The 22,319-nt window shown below is 41.7% G+C and overlaps 7 protein-coding genes across 7 annotated transcripts; 2 read left to right on the forward strand and 5 right to left on the reverse strand. All coding sequences in view use genetic code 12, as the record gives it.

The window, feature by feature from the left end:
- Positions 1-11: 11 nt before the first annotated feature.
- Positions 12-1,322, reverse strand: PICST_56697 (predicted protein; the record flags this gene model as incomplete). The annotated part of the gene is made up of 2 exons (XM_001383893.1): positions 12-551; positions 579-1,322. Coding segments are annotated over 2 exons (1,284 nt in total), but the record flags the coding sequence as incomplete, so codon positions are not given.
- Positions 1,323-2,763: 1,441 nt separating this feature from the next.
- Positions 2,764-5,673, reverse strand: PICST_77158 (predicted protein; the record flags this gene model as incomplete). Its single annotated transcript, XM_001383894.1, has 1 exon — positions 2,764-5,673. The coding sequence occupies one exon, from the start codon at positions 5,671-5,673 to the stop codon at positions 2,800-2,802; it is 2,874 nt and encodes a 957-aa protein (XP_001383931.2).
- A 784-nt stretch (positions 5,674-6,457) lies between these two features.
- Positions 6,458-7,882, reverse strand: PICST_17338 (predicted protein; the record flags this gene model as incomplete). Its single annotated transcript, XM_001383895.1, has 1 exon — positions 6,458-7,882. A coding segment is annotated over one exon (1,425 nt), but the record flags the coding sequence as incomplete, so codon positions are not given.
- Positions 7,883-9,070: 1,188 nt separating this feature from the next.
- Positions 9,071-10,471, reverse strand: PICST_56847 (predicted protein; the record flags this gene model as incomplete). Its single annotated transcript, XM_001383896.1, is given in 3 exon segments — positions 9,071-9,448; positions 9,476-9,877; positions 9,896-10,471. 3 exon segments carry the CDS (start codon positions 10,469-10,471, stop codon positions 9,071-9,073), a joined length of 1,356 nt encoding a protein of 451 aa, XP_001383933.2.
- A 356-nt stretch (positions 10,472-10,827) lies between these two features.
- PICST_57353 (putative mitochondrial 37S ribosomal protein SWS2) lies at positions 10,828-11,359 on the forward strand (the record flags this gene model as incomplete). The annotated part of the gene is made up of 2 exons (XM_001383558.1): positions 10,828-10,878; positions 11,042-11,359. The coding sequence occupies 2 exons, from the start codon at positions 10,828-10,830 to the stop codon at positions 11,357-11,359; spliced, it is 369 nt and encodes a 122-aa protein (XP_001383595.1).
- Positions 11,360-19,818: 8,459 nt separating this feature from the next.
- PICST_43245 (predicted protein) lies at positions 19,819-20,466 on the forward strand (the record flags this gene model as incomplete). The annotated part of the gene is made up of 1 exon (XM_001383559.1): positions 19,819-20,466. A coding segment is annotated over one exon (648 nt), but the record flags the coding sequence as incomplete, so codon positions are not given.
- Positions 20,467-20,540: 74 nt separating this feature from the next.
- GSH2 (glutathione synthetase) lies at positions 20,541-22,016 on the reverse strand (the record flags this gene model as incomplete). Its single annotated transcript, XM_001383897.1, has 1 exon — positions 20,541-22,016. One exon carries the CDS (start codon positions 22,014-22,016, stop codon positions 20,541-20,543), a length of 1,476 nt encoding a protein of 491 aa, XP_001383934.1.
- Positions 22,017-22,319: the final 303 nt, after the last annotated feature.

The following is a 22,319-nucleotide window of genomic DNA, read 5'->3' on the forward strand; positions in this document are numbered from 1 at the left end:
GAACTCTTGATTCACGAATTATATACCATTGGTAGCATGAACTCTCTGATTCTTTTAGCAGTCTCATCATCAGGCAACTCTTCAGACAAACCGGTATTGTTTCGAGTAGGGTAGTACGATTGGTCTAGAACATTGAGCATGAACAAGGGGATCTTGCCGTCTCTGACACCTTCACAGACGGTAAGCACTTCCTGTACACCTATGAGACCCGACTCGTGGAGATTGAGCAATCTGTTGAACCACTTCCGGTCCTTGATGTAGAAAGGAAGTGAGTCTCTTCCATTAGTTACAGGTGGAGAGTTGATGGCTGCGATGGCTGCAGTTGCCAAAGCATTCTCGAAATCCATTGTGTTGGACGTTGTGTCTTGGAGTGAGTTTCTAGACCTTTTGAGAGCTGGATCTACTGAGTCTTCGTCTGGGACCAGTTGTTGCTGTCCACTGACGTCTGGATCGGTATCATCCGTCAATGAGCCGAGAGACTTGGAAAATGGAAGCGAAATATCAGAAGGTATATCCGAATGGGTTCTCTTCTTGACAACAGACTGTTGCACCTGTTGAACCTGAACAGCCAGATTTACGGGTGCCATCTTGTGAGCTCTGGCTGGAACCAAAGGCTTGAAGTACTCAAGACTGGCTTCCTGGTAGTCGAACTTGGGGATGTCCGCGTAAAGATCTCCCAACCCTTCAGCGTACTTGGGATCTAGCCTGATGAGCAACGGCAAAACCTCATTATGGTAAACTGACATGTAGCGCAAGTTGTCGCTCAAGAAGAAGTCGTTAACAATCAAGTTGCCTTTGTTAAACGACTGGAGATGTGGAAGCAGAAGCGAATCGCTATACAACAACGACTTGACTTGTCTTTCATCAAGAATCAACGTACTGTTAGCATTGTCGATAACTTGGAACCGGCCCAATTCTGGATTCCACCGGTATGCGTAACTGGTAGCAGGTGCGTTTTTCTGGTGAAGCATCAAGTAGTACCAAATCTTATATCGGTGATGATTCACATTGAGCAAATGCTGCTGGCACGAGTATTTGGTATAAGTGGAATAGACTGTTTCTGGGTTGGCTGCACGCAACTGGCCCGTGACATAGGCCCATGCCTTTTTCGTCATCTCTGCCTCAGCTCCCTTGGGATAGCTGTGCACCACATCTGAAAGCAACTTGATGAGAAACTGGTCCATCTTAGGCGTCCATCTACGGTACTTCGAGTCGCGCGACTTGAGATCATACTCCGTGAGCTCAAACTCGGACTTTCCGAGTGGTATCTGCAGATACTGCTGTTGTTGCTGGTTCTGATGGTTTTGGTGAATTTGGTGATTCTGGTGATTTTGTTGGTTCAAATGGTTTTGATTAATTTGCTGCTGTGTATGTGTTTGCTGCTGCGCGTGCGTCTGTTGGTTCTGATGCGTTTGCTGATTCTGGTGAGCCTGTTGGTGGTTTTGCTGGTTGACATGGTGCTGCATCCGCAGGCCCAGGTTGGGGTGCTGCTGATTCGAATGAGTCTGATGCTGACTCTGGTGATGCTGGAGAATTGGTAGAGGCTGTTGCCTCAGAAGAAGCAGCATGTGGTGGGGGTCGTCGTGGTGAAGCTGGTTCTGGTTCGTGTGGTTTTGCTGGTTCAGGTTTTGATGGTTATGGGCCAGTTGTTGGTTCTGATGACCCAGTTGCTGGCGCTGATGAGCTGAACTTTGTGCCGCAATCCGAAGAGCCTCAGCGTGCTCCACTATAGACTTCCTGAGACTATCCGGCGTCGACATGGTGCCGTGGTGAAATAAGCCGGAAAACTGGAAGATGTATAAAAACAAATATTACCAAATGCTGTTTCACGGAGTTCACGACATCTTTTGAAGTTTACAGTGCAATTCTGCTGGTTGGTGTCACGCGTGACTCTGCACGTGATTTCGGATGATAGCAGGTGCTGAGCCCTGACGAGTGCTATTTGGGGCAACAAGTCACAGCAGCAGCAACTAGCTGGAACTGTACTTTAGTTGTTCAGAATGTGGAGGGAATATGAAAAATTCTTCAAGTTTCTTTGGCCAAATTTGGTGGCGGACTTCTTCAGCCAGTCGCTGCTTCGACTAAGTGAGCGTGCGTCTCTGTAAGGCCTTTTGCGCCAACTTTCCGTCGTACTCTGGGCTACTGCGAATTCAAAAAGGAGCTTCTCGTATCGACTGTCAATTCCACTGTCAAGTCTGATCCTCAGTCATGTTCGCCTTGCCACATGCTGACATCCATACTGGCCTCCACGCCGTATCCTCTTCGTATTCTGGTTCAGCAATCTCTGAACCCTGCACGTCTCATAATCTAATCTACAAAAATAATGAGTAGTCGAAGCACGTGATCTTGAGGCTTATACCAGCCAATGTCGTACATTTGTCCTAGAAAGTAGAGGTTTTAGCCACTAATAAGATGTAAACTATCATTCTGCGCACCTCTCTCTTTTGATTGTTCGAAATCTGGTTCCCAACATCTGTGATGTCTCCTCTGTCTTGCATTCTCTTCTCGCAAGAATTAGTCTTTATCTTTTTGCAAGTTGGCCTTGCTGCGAAAAAAACAACGCTCCTGCATCATGCACAGTCTTTTTTGATCTGTCAGGGCTCTTTGCATCAAAGGAAACCAAAGTCAAGTAGAACCAAAATGACAATACCTGAAAGTACCACAAAAATCTAAAATAATAAGAACTGATATCCATGTGGCGAATACCTGTTGAAAAAAAATGTTTAAGTTGTTCTATAGTGTGCTCAGTTTTCAGCTCTGTTTACCATTATGTCCATTTATTACTATACAATCTCAATATCACATCCGATTCAAGCCAAGTCTGCTGCTGCTAGCGCGTTTGGCAATACTCTTGCCGTCTTCATGGATATGGCCGAAGTAATCCTTCTTATTCTCCGTTGTACTGGAACTATGGCTGATTAACCGTTCTCCACCTTTTACTGACGCACCAGGATTGATGTTGAAGGTGCTATTATTGTTGCTGACTTCGTATTCGCTGTAATCTTTTAGTTTACGTTCAAGATTGTATTCTTCGTGTTTATCCTGAACCTTGGTGAACTTGTCCAACATTTCATAAATGCGCTTCCTCTTGATAGAGAGCTGGTTGCTGACTGCTGTGGCAGTAGTGCCAGGGCCTGGCGTGGGCACAGGGGTACTCAAGGGGATTCCAGTAGAAGCGGCTATACTGGCGGTGTTTATGTGTGAGATAGAGCCTAATCTGTTCTTAAGCGTAGTGAACGTAGATGATTGAGGTAATATCATGAGCAAACCATACAACGTTTTATACAAGTATGGATGCTTTTCCGGCTCAAGTAATTGCAATCTCAACTTCAAAAAGATTGGAGATTCGAGCAACTGGACCAAGATATCAACCTGAGTCAACAACTGGAAATTAACTTCCAGTTCAGATAAGCTCTTGATGATAAGATATGCTAACTCGTAGTTCGATGTAAGCAAGCACAAAGACAACGCGCTGGGTGCGTTGTGGCACCAGCTCTGAAACAACGTTGCAAACAAAGACCAGTCTTCGAGCTTGTAGACATCTAGATTCTTTAGCTTCTTTCTGAAGCTGGTCAATTCTTGTGTAGTCAACAAGATGTTGTTCAAGGTAACTATCATCATGTTGAGAAAATCGAGATCATCGATGGACGACAAAACTTCCGATAAAGTCTTGTAGATCTTTTCTGAGTTCAATGTGACACACAACTTGCGGATTATGAACTCGATCTTAATTCGCGGGGCATTATCTGACGATTTCTCCTGGCCCTCTTGTTCAAACAATTTCACGAGCTTTATCATAAAGTCCTTAAAGAACTCTTGGTTAGATTCAGAAATTCGCGACAAAAGCTGTAACACTTTCAAGATTACATCGTGACTGGTATTTGCTGAAGACTTTAAAAGATCAGTAAGGTCAAACTTGTGTTCGTCTTCCCCAATGAATTTGAAAAATCCATCGGCGTACTTGGAGTATAAGAAGATTAACCATTCCAACGAAGTGATTCTTGCAAGCTCGTTGTTAGAAGTCAAGTATTCCTTGATGGTGATGTCTAGAGTATTGGGCAACTGGAAATCAACAAACTCATCGGTGACTTCTTTGTTCAAGCCGTGGATCAAGTTTTCGTTAACATTCTCAGGATCATCGTCTTCTTCGGCTTCTTCGCCGTTGTCCTGGATCTTTATCAAGAAGTTCTGAAGTGCGAGATTGAAGTTCAAAAATGAGTTACGGAGTTCGAAGTCTTTCTCCTGGTCGGTGATTGAGATATTTCTGATGATAATGGAAACACAATCGGGAAGATACTTGGCAAATCCGACTGGAGAAATCTCCAAAATTTCCTGGAGCCATTTGATTACTATGATCTGAATCTCCAAATACGTGTCGTGAGTCTCGTTGGCAAGACTGTTGAACTTAATGTCCTTCTTCAGCTCTGGCGGAAATCTAACAAACGAGAGCAAGATGTCAATCACATTGGGGTAGTCTATGAAGATATCCTGGCCGTTGAGGAAGATCTCACCCTCAGAAGCTGCCTCCTCTTCTTGCTGTGGAGGTACCGGTTCTTCTGAAGGCTGTATTTTACGAACAATAGTAGTGCTGTTGGACTTGATTGATTCGGTATCACTCACAGACGATTGCAACTGCACTTCTGTAGACTCTTCTTGGTTTGCAGCAGCAATAGAAGCAACAGCTGTGGCATCTTCAGGATCTTCAGCAGCAAGAGCAGCTGCTTCTGCAGCTCTTTTCGCAGAAGCCTTCTCCAACAACGTCCTCTTCTTCTCCTTGACCAACTGACGGCGTTTGACTTCGAATTTGACTTTTGAAATGGCCTTGATTTCCTTGAGGAACACGGTCAAGATGTTGACCGTTTCCAAACGTACATCTGACGGCGCGTTATTCATGAGAAACTTGATCAACGGCTCGAGGAAATTGGGTAAAAATGTGATCAACTCAAGCAGGGGGATATCGTCAAACAACTCCAACCAACTGATTAAAAACTTTTTGGCAAACGGATCAATTGTGTACATTCTCTCTAAAAGAGTGGGGATGAACTTTGGTAACAGAAATGCCTTCTGGGCATCTTGGACCTGGTTGACTTGAATAGCTACACCATTGGCATCCACGAGATGGGACTGAATATCATTAGATACTTCCTGTTGCTGTAAAATGGACACATAATTAGTGGATTTGGCAGAAACGATATCCTTTATCAAACGATCGAGAATATCGGCCGCGTTCTTCACAGAAGATTCGCTATCGGTTACAAGAATGCACAAGATGTCAAATACCTCGTTGAAGTAGAGCAATATCTCGCCCCTGGCAATTTTGGCGATGTTGTAAAGCGACTCGCATGCATAGTAACGAACCCGGGCATCGGTGTCTCTGAAGGTAGCGAAGATCGGCTTGATGATTTCCTCAAGAAAGTAGGCTATAGCAAACGAACCAAGAGCAACTGATACTGAGCCCAAAGCGGTAATTGCGCCCATCTTGGCCAGATTGGTGCCACCATTGGTGAGTTCGGTCAATTCGTTTATGATCCGGTAGATTGTCTGGGAGTCGTTGTTAGCGAGAGCAGCCTTGGTGAGCGACTCGATCTGATACGCGGTGGCTTTTCTCTTTTCGTAGATATGATTGGAAAGATCTTTCACGAGCGACGGCTCCAACACTTTGACATCTCCCATGGTGAGAAATGAATCTGGGGATGTGAAAGGAGTCAATTGGATAAAAAGGAAATTGATATGGAAGAATCGAAAACTCAAGAATGATTCTAATTATTCAAATATTTCATTTAGCGTGGAGACTGCCCTCTGGTATGCAGGCGATAAGGAACCAATTTAATATAAGAATTGTGAAAAAGGACATCTTATTATAATGAGAATTTGTTATAATTTATGAGATTTAGGATCTTTGGAGAAGTTAGACATGTACTACAAGAGAAGGGTGAAATTCACTAAATACTTATGCTTCTTAGGAAATGATACATACAGAATAGATTATCCGTAATACAGTATATCTATCTCGGCCATTTTATATAAGCACCATTCACATACAACATTTTCACTTCATGATATATTACAAATAAATAGTCCTAGTTACTCTATCAGCAGAACCCCCTTGAATTAAATTGGTCCTAGACCAAACCCAATAATATTGAATAAATATAAGCTTTAGTGACGAAGCGTGTCTATATTTCTAGCACTTGATTCCTGGCTCGAAATGGTTCATGCCGTCATCGCTTCCATTGGGCTTTCTCTTCTTCGCTCTCGATACGCCAGCCGGTTCATCAGCCCATTTCTGAGTGTAGAAGAATTCCTCTTCCTTCTCGTCACCATCCACATTGTCGGTTATGTCTATGTCGTCGTAGTTATAATGAGACTCAAAGTCAATTTCATCCTCTTTCTTTCTGCTGCTATTGTTGCTGTCTGTGGCTTGGCTCGATGGAACACTATCGTTAGTGCTATTTAAACCCGGAATATTGGCCAAATGTGTCTCTTCAAAAATAGTGCTAGCTATGTTGGCCGTTGGCTTGGTGGAGGGTAATACCTTACTGAGAAGAGTCAAATCCTGTTCTCCATTAAGAAAATCTTGAACAGATGGTAACTTGACTTTGAAGTTAATGAATAAATTGCCTTTTTTATACTTTCTGAAATCAGATGCTTCCGCTGGCAAATTGCTGTTTTGAACTAATTGTCCGCAACTGAGCAAGTTGTTAATGGGCATTCCCAACCCCTTGACTATTTTGGGTTCGTCTGGATTCACCGTTCCCACGACTTCACCCAACTGAAGGTCTTCGTCTATAGATTGGTTCAAATCTCTGAAGCCATGGACGTTGATCAAAATCTTGAGGGTATGGTTGGTTCTTAAGAAGTCCGGAATAAGAACTTCTCCACCCAACAACGCCGTTCTCAAGTCTATCTCGTGTTCCATATACAAATCATTATACTTTCGCACCAAGAAAGGATGTGATGTCTGATTAATATGGATTATAACGTCACCTGGAATCAAGTTTCTGCCTTCGTCACCTTCGCCGCGTAGAACGATTTTGTCGCCGTTTTTAGTTCCTGGCAAAACGCTGATCTCAAGAATCTTTTTCTCTCTTAAGTATCCTAGAGTGCAGTCGTTACACTTGTCAAATGGAGCTATATAGGTCCCGGTGCCGCTACAGTTTCTACAGGACCCAGTCTGTTGGTATTGGGAAAACTCGTTGTAGTATGTGACTACTACTTGGCCCGAACCTCGACATGTTCTACAGGTCTTCGGCCTTAATCCACCATACCCATCACAGCTACGGCACTTGCTGTTCTTAGGAAGCTGAAGTTTGATCGTCTTACCGAAATATAAGTCCCCAAGCGTCACATTACAAGTGTGGTGGATGTTCTCACCTTGAACCGGAGCCCTGGCTGCAGAACCAGCTGGCTGAACATTCTTCATCATGTTAGCACTATGTGCCGCACCTGGAGCCTGTGCTCCACCAACATTCATGAACCCAGGCGCAAACTCAAACACGGTCTCACCCGAGAAGATGCTGTTGATGTCGTTGAATACCTGAGAAAAAATATCTGTCGCCGAAGCGAATCTTTGGCATGGTCTCTGGCTGAAAAAGGAAGATCTGCCACTACCCGTAGCTACATTTGTAGCAGTCGCTGGAGGTTGGTACGTGCCATCTAACCCTGCCTCGCCGTACTGGTCGTATATTCCTCTCTTTTTGGCATCTCTGAGAATCTCGTAAGCTCTCGTAGACTCTTTGAATTGTTCAGTTAGCTGTGGATTGTGGTTGGTTTTATCGGGATGGCACTTAAGAGCTAGCCGTTTGTATGCTCTTGATATCTCCTCCGTGGTGGCTATCGTAGGCACGCCTAGAACGTCGTATAGGTGCGTTTCTAGCGACATTTCATGAGATTGTTGAAATGAGTTTTAGTGATGTAGTATTTCTATCGAATCTTGAATCAGACGATCTTACAATATATGATCTTATATAGTAAGAGCTATAGAGTTGGTGTCTCCAATCTGATACAATCTGATAATGTTAAGGGACTTTGATATCGCTATAGTTCCTGATGCCGTTGATATCTAATGGATATCCTGTTCTTTGTAGATAAGCTGATTCTATATTGTATACGTTGTAGAAATTACTGTTGCTTATCCTTATTACCTCCTAGATAGCTTTGAGTGAGTCTTTCAAGGAGCTTTCAATGTATCTTTTATGTATTTTGTACCGATAATTTGGAATGATACTCTATGGGGTGATGCTTGAACGATTCTTCCAGACCTCGAAAATCTTTGAGTGTATCAAAATATTAATGAATTTTAAAACTTTTGGTCAGGAAGCAATCTTGCTATTGTGGAAACAAGAAAATACTCTCTTATATATCTTTAGTGAATAAATATGTCTTGTGGAGTGGCGATGTGGAGCAAGATTCCATATAATTACAGTGATGCAAAATCCTACTAAGTAGTTTGGTGTGATCGTAGAAAGAAAATTCGATAAGATTCTTTGGTTACGTAAGCGCTGAGTCACGCGCCCTGAGATGTTGCAGCCATACAGAAGTCGTTGCAATTTGTCAGATAAGGGAGGGTTACATTCTATAGAGCCCAAAACTGGAAAAAAAAATAGAGTAGGATAGGTTGTCACAGTCAGTTTCATTTAGAGTGGAAATAGAGGTTCCTAGATCTGTTCATTTTCTTTTTTTTGTATTTCTGTACATATAAAAGTCTATTTGTATTGATGAACAGTACCGCAATTAAAATATGGAACATTGGTCTTTTCAGAAAAGACGTTATAGCAAACATTTATGAATTTTTCATCAAAAGGACTTGAATTAGCTAATTCAAATCAACATTATGTTCTATTTTTCAATATAACATTCTTCTTTTCATTCATTTTTTCTGTTACCTTCATCTCTATTGCCAATCAGCTCGCATTCTCTTTTCATCCCTACTTGTGGTTTCAGCATCTCATTCAATTCATAGTACGATACTACTTACTTCGAGTCTTTGTTGTTGATATCATGCTACTTCTTTTAGTGCCCTTTACTTCCAACATAACATGATATTCGTGTACATATATATATCTATCATCTACATGGGTCCCAAGAGCTCGTCACGGAAATGCTTTTGGAAGTTAACTCTCCTGTTCTTGGTCTTTCTCTCGTAGTTGTTTCTGACCTGCAGCTCGATCTTTCTGATCTCCTTCTCCTCCTTCGAGACTTGATATGCAGACAATCCCGATGCAAATCTACGATCCACAAGAGCCACCGTCTTGGATGATTCACTGGGCTCAGTGGGCAAGGCGATGTTCTGGCGATAATATCTTGCCATGGACCTGTGGCCAATTCTCGAGCCAGTAGGCAATGTCAACTCTACCCCGCTTCTGTCTACGTGAACCAAGGAGTAGTTGTCGTTGATTCCGTTGTCGATTGCCATCCTATCGTCATCATCAACATTTTCATCGTCATCCTCCTCTCTTTGTTCATCTTCATGAACATCCACAAGTATTTGATCATCAACTTCTTTAAATGCAACTGATTTCGAAGTGCTAGCTCTCTTCGGCTTTTCCTCCTCCGTATAGAAGTCGTAGAACTCCGCCATCGCCTGTTTTTCCTCCTTGCTCTCATACGGAATCTTGCAATGACCCTTGGCGTAGATATGCTGTCTGATACTCTCCAAGTTTTTACCCTCAAAGCCACACACCAAACACTCGTGGTCTATAGAAACTACTTCGCTCAAAAAGTGGAGCAACCCTTCCAAATCCACTAAGTAAGATCTTTCGGGTATATACAACCCGTGCCTACTGTACATATGTCTAATATTGTTCTCCACCTCATGGTTGTTGTCCCCACAATAGAAGCAATGAGTGATCGGTATAGATTCGATTTCTTGCAACGACTCTGACTCCGACTCTACATCTGCATCATGGTCTTCCACTTCGTCTTCTTCGCTTAGTAAGTCACCTTCCAAGTCAGTGAAGTCCGACTCCGAGTAGTTTAACTCAGAGCCTGTTTCTGTGGTAGAAGCCACTTCATGAAGTTGGTCGGAATCACCAAGTGAAAATTGCGAAAACTCCGAAGCTATGGAAGTCGCAGGACTAGCTGCTCTCAAGGAAGATCCAGAAACAACTTCAGACTGTTCTGGTCTTCCTCTGGCTTCGTGTAATTGTCTTTGCTGTTGTTTGATCAACTTCTTGGTGATCTGCCTGCCATTTCCGGTGGCTTTGGTCCTTCTACGGGCTACATAGAATCCATATTCGTCCTCCTCAGCAGGTTCCTGAGAAGTTTGCTGGTTCAATATTTTTTCGGCAAAAACGTCTGAGGTGATCGATGGCAACTCCGCCACACGTCTCTTTAGATTGTACCGGTGCCAGTCGGTCTTCATATGCTGTCTTTGCAACTCTGCCGTGACAAACTTGATTCCACAGGTATTACAGGTGAAAGAGGCTGTCTGTGGGTTTGAGCCATGGGGCATAAAAGAAGGAACGCTCATATCGAAGTTTCAGTACTGAATTTGGTCGTAAATGTAAATAAGTCTCCTGAATCGTAGTGTTCTCCACGAAGAATTCCAAATTGGTAGGTTTTCTTCAGATAAAGAAAGCAGATATGAATTCAATTGGAGATGCTGAACATTCGATAAGATGGAGATATTGCAGGTTACGCCCGCTAGTGTGATCATAGTGCGACCATTACTATATGGCATGATACACTTTACATCTTGAGCCTTAATTTATGCAGTTTGCCCTAAACTGCGAATCCTCCAGTACTCACCAGAACTGAAAATTTTAGAAATTTCATGGATTGTACAATTCCAGCTTCCACTCCACTGCCTCCAAAAACAACACAACAATGGGTGTCCACGTCTTTGGGAAGTCTATCAAGCACAACTCATTGGTCAGAGTATGTATCTCGTAAAACCGCGTTGAGAATCGGCTCAAATTTGCAATTATAGAAATACTTAATATCAACTAATTCAGATTTTTGAATTTTCAGGTTCTTGATAAGTTTCAGCAATGTAGTCTCTTTGAATTTCAAGTTTTGAACTCATACTAACAAGTTTCAGATAGGGTTGGCCAAGGCCATCTTTGGAATCGGTTACCAGACTGCTGAAAGAATCTGTGCTAAAGTCGGCATCTACCCCCAGATGAGAATGAACCAATTATCAGAACCCCAAATCATGGACTTAAACAAAGAAATCTCCGATTTACTTGTGGAAGGTCATTTGAAGCAGAAGATCAACAACGACATCAGGATGAAGAGAGACATTGGCTCCTATTCCGGTTTCAGACACGCTCAAGGTTTACCAGTACGTGGTCAAGGTACCAGAAACAATGCTGCTACTGCTGGTAAGTTGAACAAATTGGAGAGATTCAGAGTATGAGAAAGATTCCATGCTTGTATATTAGGAAGGCTGATGAAGATATCAGACTTGTGCATTCTTGTAAATATCAATACAAATTCACGAATTGGCATATCGTAGGATAATGTAGAGAATTTGGGGAACTAATTATGGCTGAGTTTGCCAGCCGAATAAGGAGTGAGGCATCATGACAGTCCCAATACTGCTTCCTTGAAATCAAATACATTAAGGATATCATGATTAAGTACTTCATGGAGAAACATGAGAGTAAGAAGATTCAGCTGGCGATGTATTCGCAGTCAAATCAGATTAGAAAATGAATTTCAGTTACCACTGCTCGGTGTCTCCGGAACCCGTTGCGCAAGAAAAAAGAGAGTATTAACATTCGCCGGATATGTTTCAATTCATCACTATTCTTCATGGGTACTATAGGGTCAAACCAGAGGATCAATATTCAAAAAAAAAATATGGACGAGTCCGGAGTCGAACCGGAGACCTTTCGCATGCTAAGCGAACGCGCTACCAACTACGCCACACGCCCTATTGGATACAGTTAAATACCTCTTTTGCAGCAGTACCAATCATATATCACGTGACGTTCTTTTTGAAATGGCCGATCCACCGCTTGGTTTGGGTCCCCGTAAGTCCCCCAGCAATCCGCGAGGTGAGCAGAGTCGTTTGTCGACTCGTGAACTCTCCAATCGCGCTGCTGGCGACGCAGGAAGCACACCTATTATGACAAAATCCCTTATTGAAGCTTTTGACAATGAAAATTTTTCGTCGAGTGAAAATGTCGCGCGTGATGCGGAATCCGACGACACCGACATCGACCCCACCCTTGACTCTGTCGCAGATAAACAGGTTTATGGCCTGCAGAACGCAGAATCATCGCAGCAAGAATGGCTGCAAAATCTCTCCGATGAAGAAAATTCTTCTTCTACTCCCACCTATGCCCAAATGGCTGCTCAGTTCTCTAAGAGGACTTCATCGCAACCCATCTCCAAAAAATCTTTTGCTCTTGAATTCCAAAGACTCGAACAGTTTCCCGAATTTCTTAAACTCCAATTTCACTCTCTCCGCATGGAACAAACCGTCGGAGACACGATTTCCTGTCGTATTCCTGATTACTCTCCTCAACTCAGTGAAGCTTTTGCCGAAAGCATCCAAAACAAAGTGTGTGACGAAGTCTCCCTCTTTGCTGACCAACATGAAGATCTTGAAGCCCAGATGCAAGTCTCGCAAGAAGACTACATGATCGATAATTCCCCTGAAGAAATCGCCCAACTCAATAAAGATGATCGGGACCATCTTGCAACTCTCGACCATCATCTTGATCTTCTTTGTTATTGCTATTCCTTCGAAATTTCTGACAATGGTCTCATCCGTTTTCCAATTCCATTGTGTACTCTCGATGAATCAGCTGGAACAAAATTGAAACGAGAATTAATCAACCTCGTAGAGGACCTTGAATTTCAGCATCCCATCACTAAACAACCTTTCAAGCTAACTTTCAGACCCCCTACCTCGAAAAAATATATCTTAGGCAGTTTTAAACTCCCTAAGCTATACAGTAGAGGTGCAAACTCGTATATGGACTACTTTCTTAAGGGTGTTGGAAAACGCATTGCCTCAGATGCACCCACAAACAAACAAGTGAAACGTCATAATACACAAATATATGGTAATGTTATTTATCATTACCTAATTGAACTTGAAGGACTGATAGCTCCTCCTTCCACTATCAGGAAACCAGTTCTTGAGGATATGTCTTTTCAAATTCAAAGTGATTGCATTCATTGTACTTACTGCCACTCCCTTGACCATACCCGAAGAAAATGTACTGTTGCCCAACAATGCCGTCTCTGCGGACTGAGACAACATGCAACTTCAAGATGTAAGGTCCCAACGACTCCAATTCATTATCAAGTGACACGTGAAGAAGCCCAGAAATTCATCAGAAATCCTTCCATCACTGTCAACTCCACCTCAGGCACTCCAGGCTCCTCAGGCCCTTCACGTTCAAGTAACATTACGGTTACAAAGCAGCCGAAATCCATCCTCAAACACACCAATCCAGTGACGGTTGACGAGGACGGTTTTCTCCCTGCTTCAGAAGCCAACAGGACCACTAGAAAACAATCACACAATCGACATGCTCTGTCCAGACCTCCTTCCCCAACGAGTTCTATTTCCAGACAGCGAGATGAATCTCCTAACCGAGACCCACCTCCGCCTTCTCCAAACACTAGAAAGCGAGCTAGCTCTACTACAACTCGTTCTTTGTCACAGGATGCACATGCTTCCAAGCATACGAACACAGGAAGGGAATCCACTAGCTATATGAGTTCAACTGAAGTGGACTCACAAGCTATGCTTCCTTCCTCCTCCCTTTTTGGCTCATTGTCTGACAATGAGCCAAACCGTCTGCCACAATGATTATTCATTGTTGGCAGCGGATAGGGAGGTCACCTGGAACCTCCCTACACACCTTAGAGTGTACTTCAATTCCAGTTTTCATTTTCATTTTTATCACTAATTTATTTTCAATTCCTTCTTTACTATTATCTGAAAATCACTATTCAATCAAAAAACAAAGAAAACCTTTATTCAAAAAATCATAAATCAAAAAAAAAAATATAATGACAAAAAAGAAAAATCAAACAATTGCCCATAGTGCAAATACTTTAAAAATTTGCACCCAAAACATTGAACATAAGGGTCATTTTCAATACGCTTGCGACCGTATTTTTCATATTTTCAATCGTATTAAATTCCTTGACATTTTACTTATTCAAGAACTACGTCTCGCATCAGAAGAAGCTCTCACTCATTTCCGCTTCCACCTCTCTGGAAGGGGTCTTCAATTGATAATTCCATACTACGGCTGCTTAAGTGCAATTGTTATTCAAAAATCGATTCTCAACAAGAAAATTACTATTCTTAGCAACAATTCCATTTCCATTGGCTCAGATACTGATAGTAGAACATGTGATGTCGACTTCATGATTGAAGGACACTCCTCACCCTATACACTTATAAATATGTATCTTGAACCTGGCCAAGCTGGCCCTCAAACCCAAATGATCACAAAAATCAAGAATTATATACGTTCTCATCATAATTTCACCCAGCTCCTTGTCGGGGGAGATTTCAACCATGTTCTTAACCCTGATTTGGACGCTTTCAAACCCCACTCATCCTGGCTTAGAGAGGTACAAATTCGTGTTGCGTTCACTGAATTCTCTAGTGTTTTCAGCTTACTTGATTGCTTCAGACATTTACATCCAAATGAAATACGTTTCACAAATAATGTCAGGAATGGACTATCCCCAAGGCGTTTAGATCGCATCCATATTAACTCACACTTACTACCAAATCTTTTATCATGTGACATCCAAACCATCATCAACAACTCAACTCATGATTCAGTCAGTCTTACGCTTCTTCTTTCTACTCACCCTCAAATCGTTTTCGGAACATCCCGTAAGAATTTTCCTGCTTACATTCTTTCCGATCCTTTCGTACTTGAGTCTATCTTACTGATACGTCATCTTCCATTATGTAACCCTTCCATTGAATGGGACATGTTATTAAAAGAAATTGATGAAAGGGTTCATATCCTTCATCGATATCTTGTACATGCTTTTCCCCGATCCGCAAAACCTAAACCAGATCCATCAAAACGATTCATGAAGCCGGTCACCGACTCTATAATCACATGTCTTACCAATGCACAACGTGAGACCGCCACCACCACTCCCACTATCCTAAATTTGGCATACAATTTCTTCGCTAAACTCAACCGACCTCCTAAAAATATTGATCTATCCGAACAAGATTTCTTCCTTCTTGATCTTCCCTTTCGGCTCACCACAACCCAAAAGAATGACCTTGAAACTCCTTTTGATGTCAAACAACTTGAATCTACCCTCAAACTGGTTAATTTCAAATCAGCACCAGGAGACGATGGCATTAACTTCCAGGTACTTCGAGATCTTTGGCCAATAGTTGGCAAACCTCTAACCGAAGTCGGTAACCACCTCATGTCAGGCGGAAAATTACCAAACTCCATGAAATACGTTAACATCATTCTTCTTCATAAAAAGAAACGGTCTGACGCTATCGAACATAAAAGACCAATTTCCTTAATATCAACAGGATTGCGTCTTCTTTCCCTTCATATTAATCGTTGCCTCAATAAGGTCTCTGACACCTTGATTGGACGCGATCAAGCTGGATTTATTCCAACTCGCGATATTAATGAAAACATATTCAATCTCCGTGCCATTACTGATCATATCCGGAAACACAATGACACCCGTTCTTATGACGAATATACCTCTTTGGTTTCGATCGATTTTCACAAGGCTTTCGATAGTATTCACCATCCCTTTATTCTCAAAACCCTTAAACAGGCCAATTTTGGGCCTCGCATCATAAAATTTCTTATGGCCGTTACCACCCAACAATACGGTCAGCTCTTTATCAACGGCTTCAAAAGTCGGTCGTTCCCTTTAACCATGGGAACCCGACAAGGCAACCCTGTTTCCCCATTTCTTTTCAACCTTGTTCTTGAAACTTTTCTAGTTCGAGTACATTTTTCATTAACTCACTTTATTCTTGATCACAACCTTTGTGCGGAACGTCATTTCACATACGCAGCATATGCGGATGATGTGATTATCTACACTCATACCTTCTTCGACCAATTTTCACTTCTCATGCTTTTAGGAGAATTTGAACGTGCCTCCTCCCTACGGGTAAATCCCAATAAAACCATTGTCTACTCTCTCACCAATCAATCTCCTCCTGACTATTTAAGACATCTTCCTTATCCGGTACAACCTTTTGATCCTGATAAGTTTAAATATCTAGGAATTCCTTTTGCCCTATCAGACTACGACAACAGCTTATCCTCCCCATGGGGCAAACATATCGGATTCTTACAAGCCAAAATTCGCTCCACTCCAGTCGATGACATTCCTATTGCCCAGGCTGTTCAACTCTATGGCAGCTTTATCTTCTCCACCCTCTATTTCAAGGACATTCACTCTCCACTTCCTTATCAACTTATTTCCTCGCTTGAAGATACCATCTGTAACAAATTTCGATTCAATTTACCACCCTCGATTCTTTGCAAACCCCTCTCCCTGGGTGGATTCGGAATGATTAACATTCATAATCAACTTGAAGGAAAACGGGCGGAACAAATTTTTAAACTTCTCCACACTAGTGACAATTTTGAGTTCAATGCCATTAAGATCGCATTACAAAAAACGCTTGACCGCACCCTCAGAGGTACGATTGATCTTTACTGTACTCCTTCTCCCGGCAGACCCCTTCGTCACTTCCATTATCCCTGGTACAATTTTATCTACGGTATGGAAAACCTTGTGGTCGATCTTTATCGGGACACTCTTCGCCGTCTTCCAGCTCCAGCACGGTCTTGGTTGCAGGCGTGGTTCCGTCTCTTCTCTACCGTTCATTTCTCGAGTTACCACCTGGCCATTTATATTTCTCCTGCTGAACTTTCTCAGCTTTATCTTCCTCGCCGGTCTCAGGACACTATCTCCTTCATGTGGGAGAAGGGCCCCAAATCACGTCCTCTTGACCCAGCCACTTCATTCCACAGTATTTCCAAGAAACTAGTTGATAAGACCCCGGTTATACCATCATGGCCATCACGACTTTCCAATTTTCGTTCCCCCTCTTACCGAGACTGGTCCACCTTTTGGTCCAAACTTGCCTCATTTCAGAAAGGGTGCCCTGGTGCTTTACAACCCTATCATCTCTTCATTCTTGGTCGGCTTCACTACCCCCATTTTATCTCTCAACCTAATCCCGGGAACTGTTTCCTATGTGGACAGGTTCCTGATTCCATGGTTCATGTGATCTTTGAATGTCCTGTCACACTTCATATTTGGAACTCTTACTCGCTTCCCCTTCGCTCCTTCTCCTTTGTGATTGCCAATCCTCTGATTGATCGATCTTCTGCGTACAAGATCAACGAGTATATTGATGGGGTTCTTTCTCTACGCTTCCGACGACGTACCTCTCTGGCTCGGCGCCAGCAGATGGACACGCCGGCACTAGAAGAATGGATACTCGCCAATTGTACGCTTCGTTAATTTATGTCTTTATTCTCTAATTTTCTCCTTCATATGGGTTTTTAGTGAGTATACTGACTTTGTTCAGGAGTCTCACACTGTCAAATTGATTGCAAAATTATCAGTTTTTCGTGCTTAATTGCATTTTCTCCCTTGAATACTCTTTTCTTCAATAGTTCACTATGAAGTATTTCACTCAAGGCCCAATAGGCCCCTATATATTTCTCGTATGGTTTACATAGGTTTAATATATGGTGTATTCAAAAAAAAAAAAAAAAAAAAGTGATTTTGATCGCCTGATTATTATCACCTGATTTATAATTTTATCCATAATGGCCTTTATCTCTAGTTTATAGCTGTTAGTACGTTCAATGATTGCCACTACGTGAAAAAAACGTGAAATGTATTTCCTCCACACTTCAGTACGTATTAGACGAAGATTTATATCTTAGGTATTCAATAAGTTGTACTTCAATAGTAAATGCCATTTCCTGAGAAAAAGGCTCCTGAAAAAATTGCAACCATTTCATAAAGTTTAGGTTAGTCGGGAACACATTGCAATTTGTTAAGAAAGAGAGCAATAGTGTCTTGGTTATTGTCAATATTTTGACTCTCCTTTAAGGGTATCCTCCAATGTAACTGACTACTCTATATATGTATGAGCCATTATTTCTTTAGATTTTACTTCTTCTAGGTTGCTATTCTCGAACTTTATTGAATTCGCAACCTTTCTATAAAAACCTACCAACTTGCCTTTCTCTCTGTTGTGTCCTTAATTAGTTAATTGTCCAAAATATGCTCTTTTGTTATTTGTAGATTTATCTATATAACCTCGGTAGATGTTTCATCTGTTTGCAAGTTTTGTATCAGCAAGTTTTTCTTATAAGCTCTGCTATCTCTACGCTTCAATTTGTTCATCTCCCTGATTAATTGAACCTGCAGACTTCAAGAAAATTAGAATGATACAAAGAAGAGATGATAATGCCGTGGGTGATATATATTCCATGTAATGTTCCATAAATCCAACTGTCAGATGTCATTGATAATCGATAGCACATAAAAAAAATAATATAGAAGAAATGGATGGTCTTAACGTAACTGATTAAAAAAATGGACGAGTCCGGAGTCGAACCGGAGACCTTTCGCATGCTAAGCGAACGCGCTACCAACTACGCCACACGCCCTAACAAATTAGAGAAGAAATGGTCCCTAGCAGGATCGAACTGCTGATCTTGGCGTTATTAGCACCACGCCTTAACCAACTGGGCCAAGGGACCTTTTCATGTCTGGCAAAAAGGCTCTGTACCCTCAGACAGTACAAAAATCACGTGGAAATCACGCCTAAATCACGTGAGCTATTATATATCATCAATGTTTTGAATAGCTGTATAGTGAGGTGTAACTTGGTGTTAGGTATTTAAAAGGACTTGGTTACAGTTCTAGTACAGGCAACCAAATATAAACTATGATGCTGAGTATTCTGTCTCCTAAAACAACTCAAATGGTAGCAAACGATGAACAAAAAAGATCACGTGACTGAAATTTGGGATATAACCAAGTAGCGATTCTTAACATTATTTGTAGTCAGTACTCCCCAAGTTTCTGGATCTCGCAATAAAGCCAGACCAGGAAGTCAACAATAGAACGAAATATTGTAAGATTTTATCAACTTCTTTAATTAAGAACATTCTAAGTAGTATGAGTAGGCTCGACCCTTCAAGTCTATGGTAGTGAGAGTAAGCAATCCAGGGACTCATCCAAGAGAATACATTCAATATGAAACTAAGGAATATCTTGGAAAGGAAAGTAGACATTCCAGGCTCTCTCCTGGGCTCCTTATTTAGTAAAACTCTTTTCGAAAGGGCAGATAATTGGAGCTTGAAATGGAGTTGCGCTCTATTTCGTTCTGCATTTGCGCTTTTGTTCCTTATCACTTTTTGCAGCAATTCGGTTCTGCAAAATTGGAGATGTATTTAAAGGGAAATTTCCCCAACTTTTCTGTACTTTCTCTGTTCTGATTTCTTCTCTTTCTTTCTCTATATTCCATCTTTTGCATTAAGCTGCTCTTAATTTCATTCCAAGCATGAGCGAGTTGGCAGTCAATCTACTCAACAATCTCACTTTGAAAGCCCATCGTCTAGTGACTTTGCCGTATTCCACTGTTGAAGCTGGAACCTACCTTTATCCCTTCTATGTATGTTTACCAAAAGAATTATCACATTTTGTAATCACATCAGCCAGCATATACTTTTGAATTTCTCTACTAACCAATAGGGTCTATACTACTTCGTCATCCATCCCGATCTATGGGGATTCTATCTAACGGTGTTGGTCCCTCAGCTTTTACTAACTCTATTGGTGTATAGTATCACGTTTCTACTACTATATCCAATCCTGGCACTAATCCAGGTACTCATGACTGGACCAATGGGGTTGTTCACAGCATGGATTTCGGTTCTACAGCAGTCGGCCTTGGTTTCTGCCTTTGTTGTCACAATCCTCTTGATGCCAGAAGTTCAAAGAATAGCATTTGATGCAGTTTTGAGCAACGAGTTTGCTGACGATGTTGTATTATTGGGTAAACTCAGAAGAATTGTCAAGGTTCCATTCTTGGTCAAGTGTGGCAAGCTCCTCTGGGCTCTTCCCAATATGTTGGCCTTTCCTTATATTATCGCCAAGGCAATTTTGCTTATGTTTGTTGGTAGTATCCCTTTTGTAGGGACTATCATTGTGGTTTTGATCCAAGCACCATCGAAAGGGCTACAGGCACACGCAAGGTATTTTGTGCTTAAGGGATTCGACAAACGACAAATAAGAGCTATCTACAGAGGCAACACTGGTGCCTATATGGGATTTGGGATAGCTGCAACTCTACTTGAACAAATCCCTTTCTTAAGTATCTTCTTCATGTTCACCAACACCATCGGAGGTGCTCTCTGGGTTGTCAATATTGAACAAAAGCGAAAGAAAGAGACGCAAGAGCTCAAGGAAAAAGAAAATGCAGAACAGATTTTACAATAAATAAAATAGTCAATCAAAAAAATCATGAATTAAGGTCTATCTATCTCTAACCATCTATCCAATTGCTGAAGTTATTAATACAAATATACATTGTCTACGCAGCCGAAACCAGCGGCAACTCCACCCTCATTACTGGAACTGAATTTGGATCTCAACAACCAACCGGAGGTCTTGTTGGTCAAAACCTTGCCCGAATCTTCATTGTACACAATGGTTCCAAACACTCCCAACTCAGAAATGATATCTTCATTGTATATCTCATGATTTCTAATAATTTTGTTGCTATGCTTGGGAGGATTGATAATCTCCATCAAGATATATGCCCCCCACTCCTCTTCGCTGATGCTGTTCAAAAAGCCAGGAATATTCTCTTTGTAGATGTTATTTCCACCACCTTCTCTTTGTGGCTTCAAAACAAACTTTTCTGGTTGTTCAAATGCCAACTTTTTGGCCAACTTTCCTTCTTCTGAATTGTCCAAAGGATAAATGGCTACAAACGTAGACAAGATGTTCTTCAAATCAGAATCAGAAATGTCCGGCAAGAACTTCTTGATCTTATCCTCCTTTGTTAATATTTGTTGAATCTTCTTTGCACCTGCTAATTGTGTCAAGACAGAAGGACACTTGACTGCCTGAGACTTCTCAAGAAATAATCGAGCGGCCCAAGTCTTTTCCGGGTTCACTTCATAATCTGATGGAGAATAACCAGAACGATAGTAAACAACCGAGACTTCGTCCATAGTAGACCTTATGTACAACTTGTTATTGTTGACGGTTGTTCTGGATTCAACATCTTCCAATGTTACTCTGTAAGTCTTGATGCCATGGTTCTTAAGCAAAGAGTATTCAATGTGTCTTTGGTCAAAGCAGTTTCTTTCCCCTGGTTGTACCACTGCCAAAACAACTGTTTTCGTGTTCTTGGTTTCATCATTGTAGTAGAAGTTTGCATCTGCCAAACCATCGGCCAATTCGTTGATGGAATTGGAAACTGGTATTTCCTCATCATCATAGTACTTGTACGAATAACTTTTGTCGTAGTAACCGGCTTGATTCAAGTAGTTGTGCAATTCGCCTACCTTCGTGGACAAACCACCAAATGAAACACTGACGGTGTTGAACTCGATTTGTTTGATTTCATTAGTACTCTCGTGGACCATATAATCTGATCTGAACAATCCCACAGAGATAGGTTGTACCAACTTGTTATTGGGGCTCTCAGCGACAGCCTTTTTGTACACTTCAAACAACTTACCAGTGAAATCAGCGTCAAAATTTGATAAACTTTCCAAGGTGTCTACAAGCCACTCTTTTTGATGGATTACTAAGTTAATGTACAACTCATTGAAGAGCTGTTGGACATCCTGGGCAGTTTTGAAACTGGATTTAGGTAAGGGTGTAGGAAACAAAGTGATGGGAGCATTGTTGGCCGAAAAGTCGTCAAAGTTGGGAGGATACATGACTAAGCCGTTGGCTAAACCCCATTGCAATAAGGCTTCTCTCAATTCAGATGTCTGTTGTACCGATAAAACGGGGAATTCCTTGCGAGACATGGCCAATTGTTTCAATATTTATGGGAGATTAGCAGAAATCACAATTAGGGCTAATAAGACACACAATTGGCACAATTTCCTTGTGAAAGCTACGTTGATGGTGGTTTCTGGAAACTCCAGAATTGTCTTATTAATCTAATCAATGAATTGTCGATTATCACGTGACCTCAATAATTGTTAGTCCGGGGTAGAAGGGTGAATTCACAAGATGAAAGGAACAAGTCTACCAGTTAACAAGAGTTGTCAAGTTGGAACATCTCTCTATATCCATTTTGAAACAGATAGAAATGTTAATAAGAGAGA

The sequence above is a fragment of the Scheffersomyces stipitis genome, chromosome 3 (genome assembly GCF_000209165.1).
Source record: "Scheffersomyces stipitis CBS 6054 chromosome 3, complete sequence".
Lineage (NCBI taxonomy): Eukaryota > Fungi > Ascomycota > Pichiomycetes > Serinales > Debaryomycetaceae > Scheffersomyces > Scheffersomyces stipitis.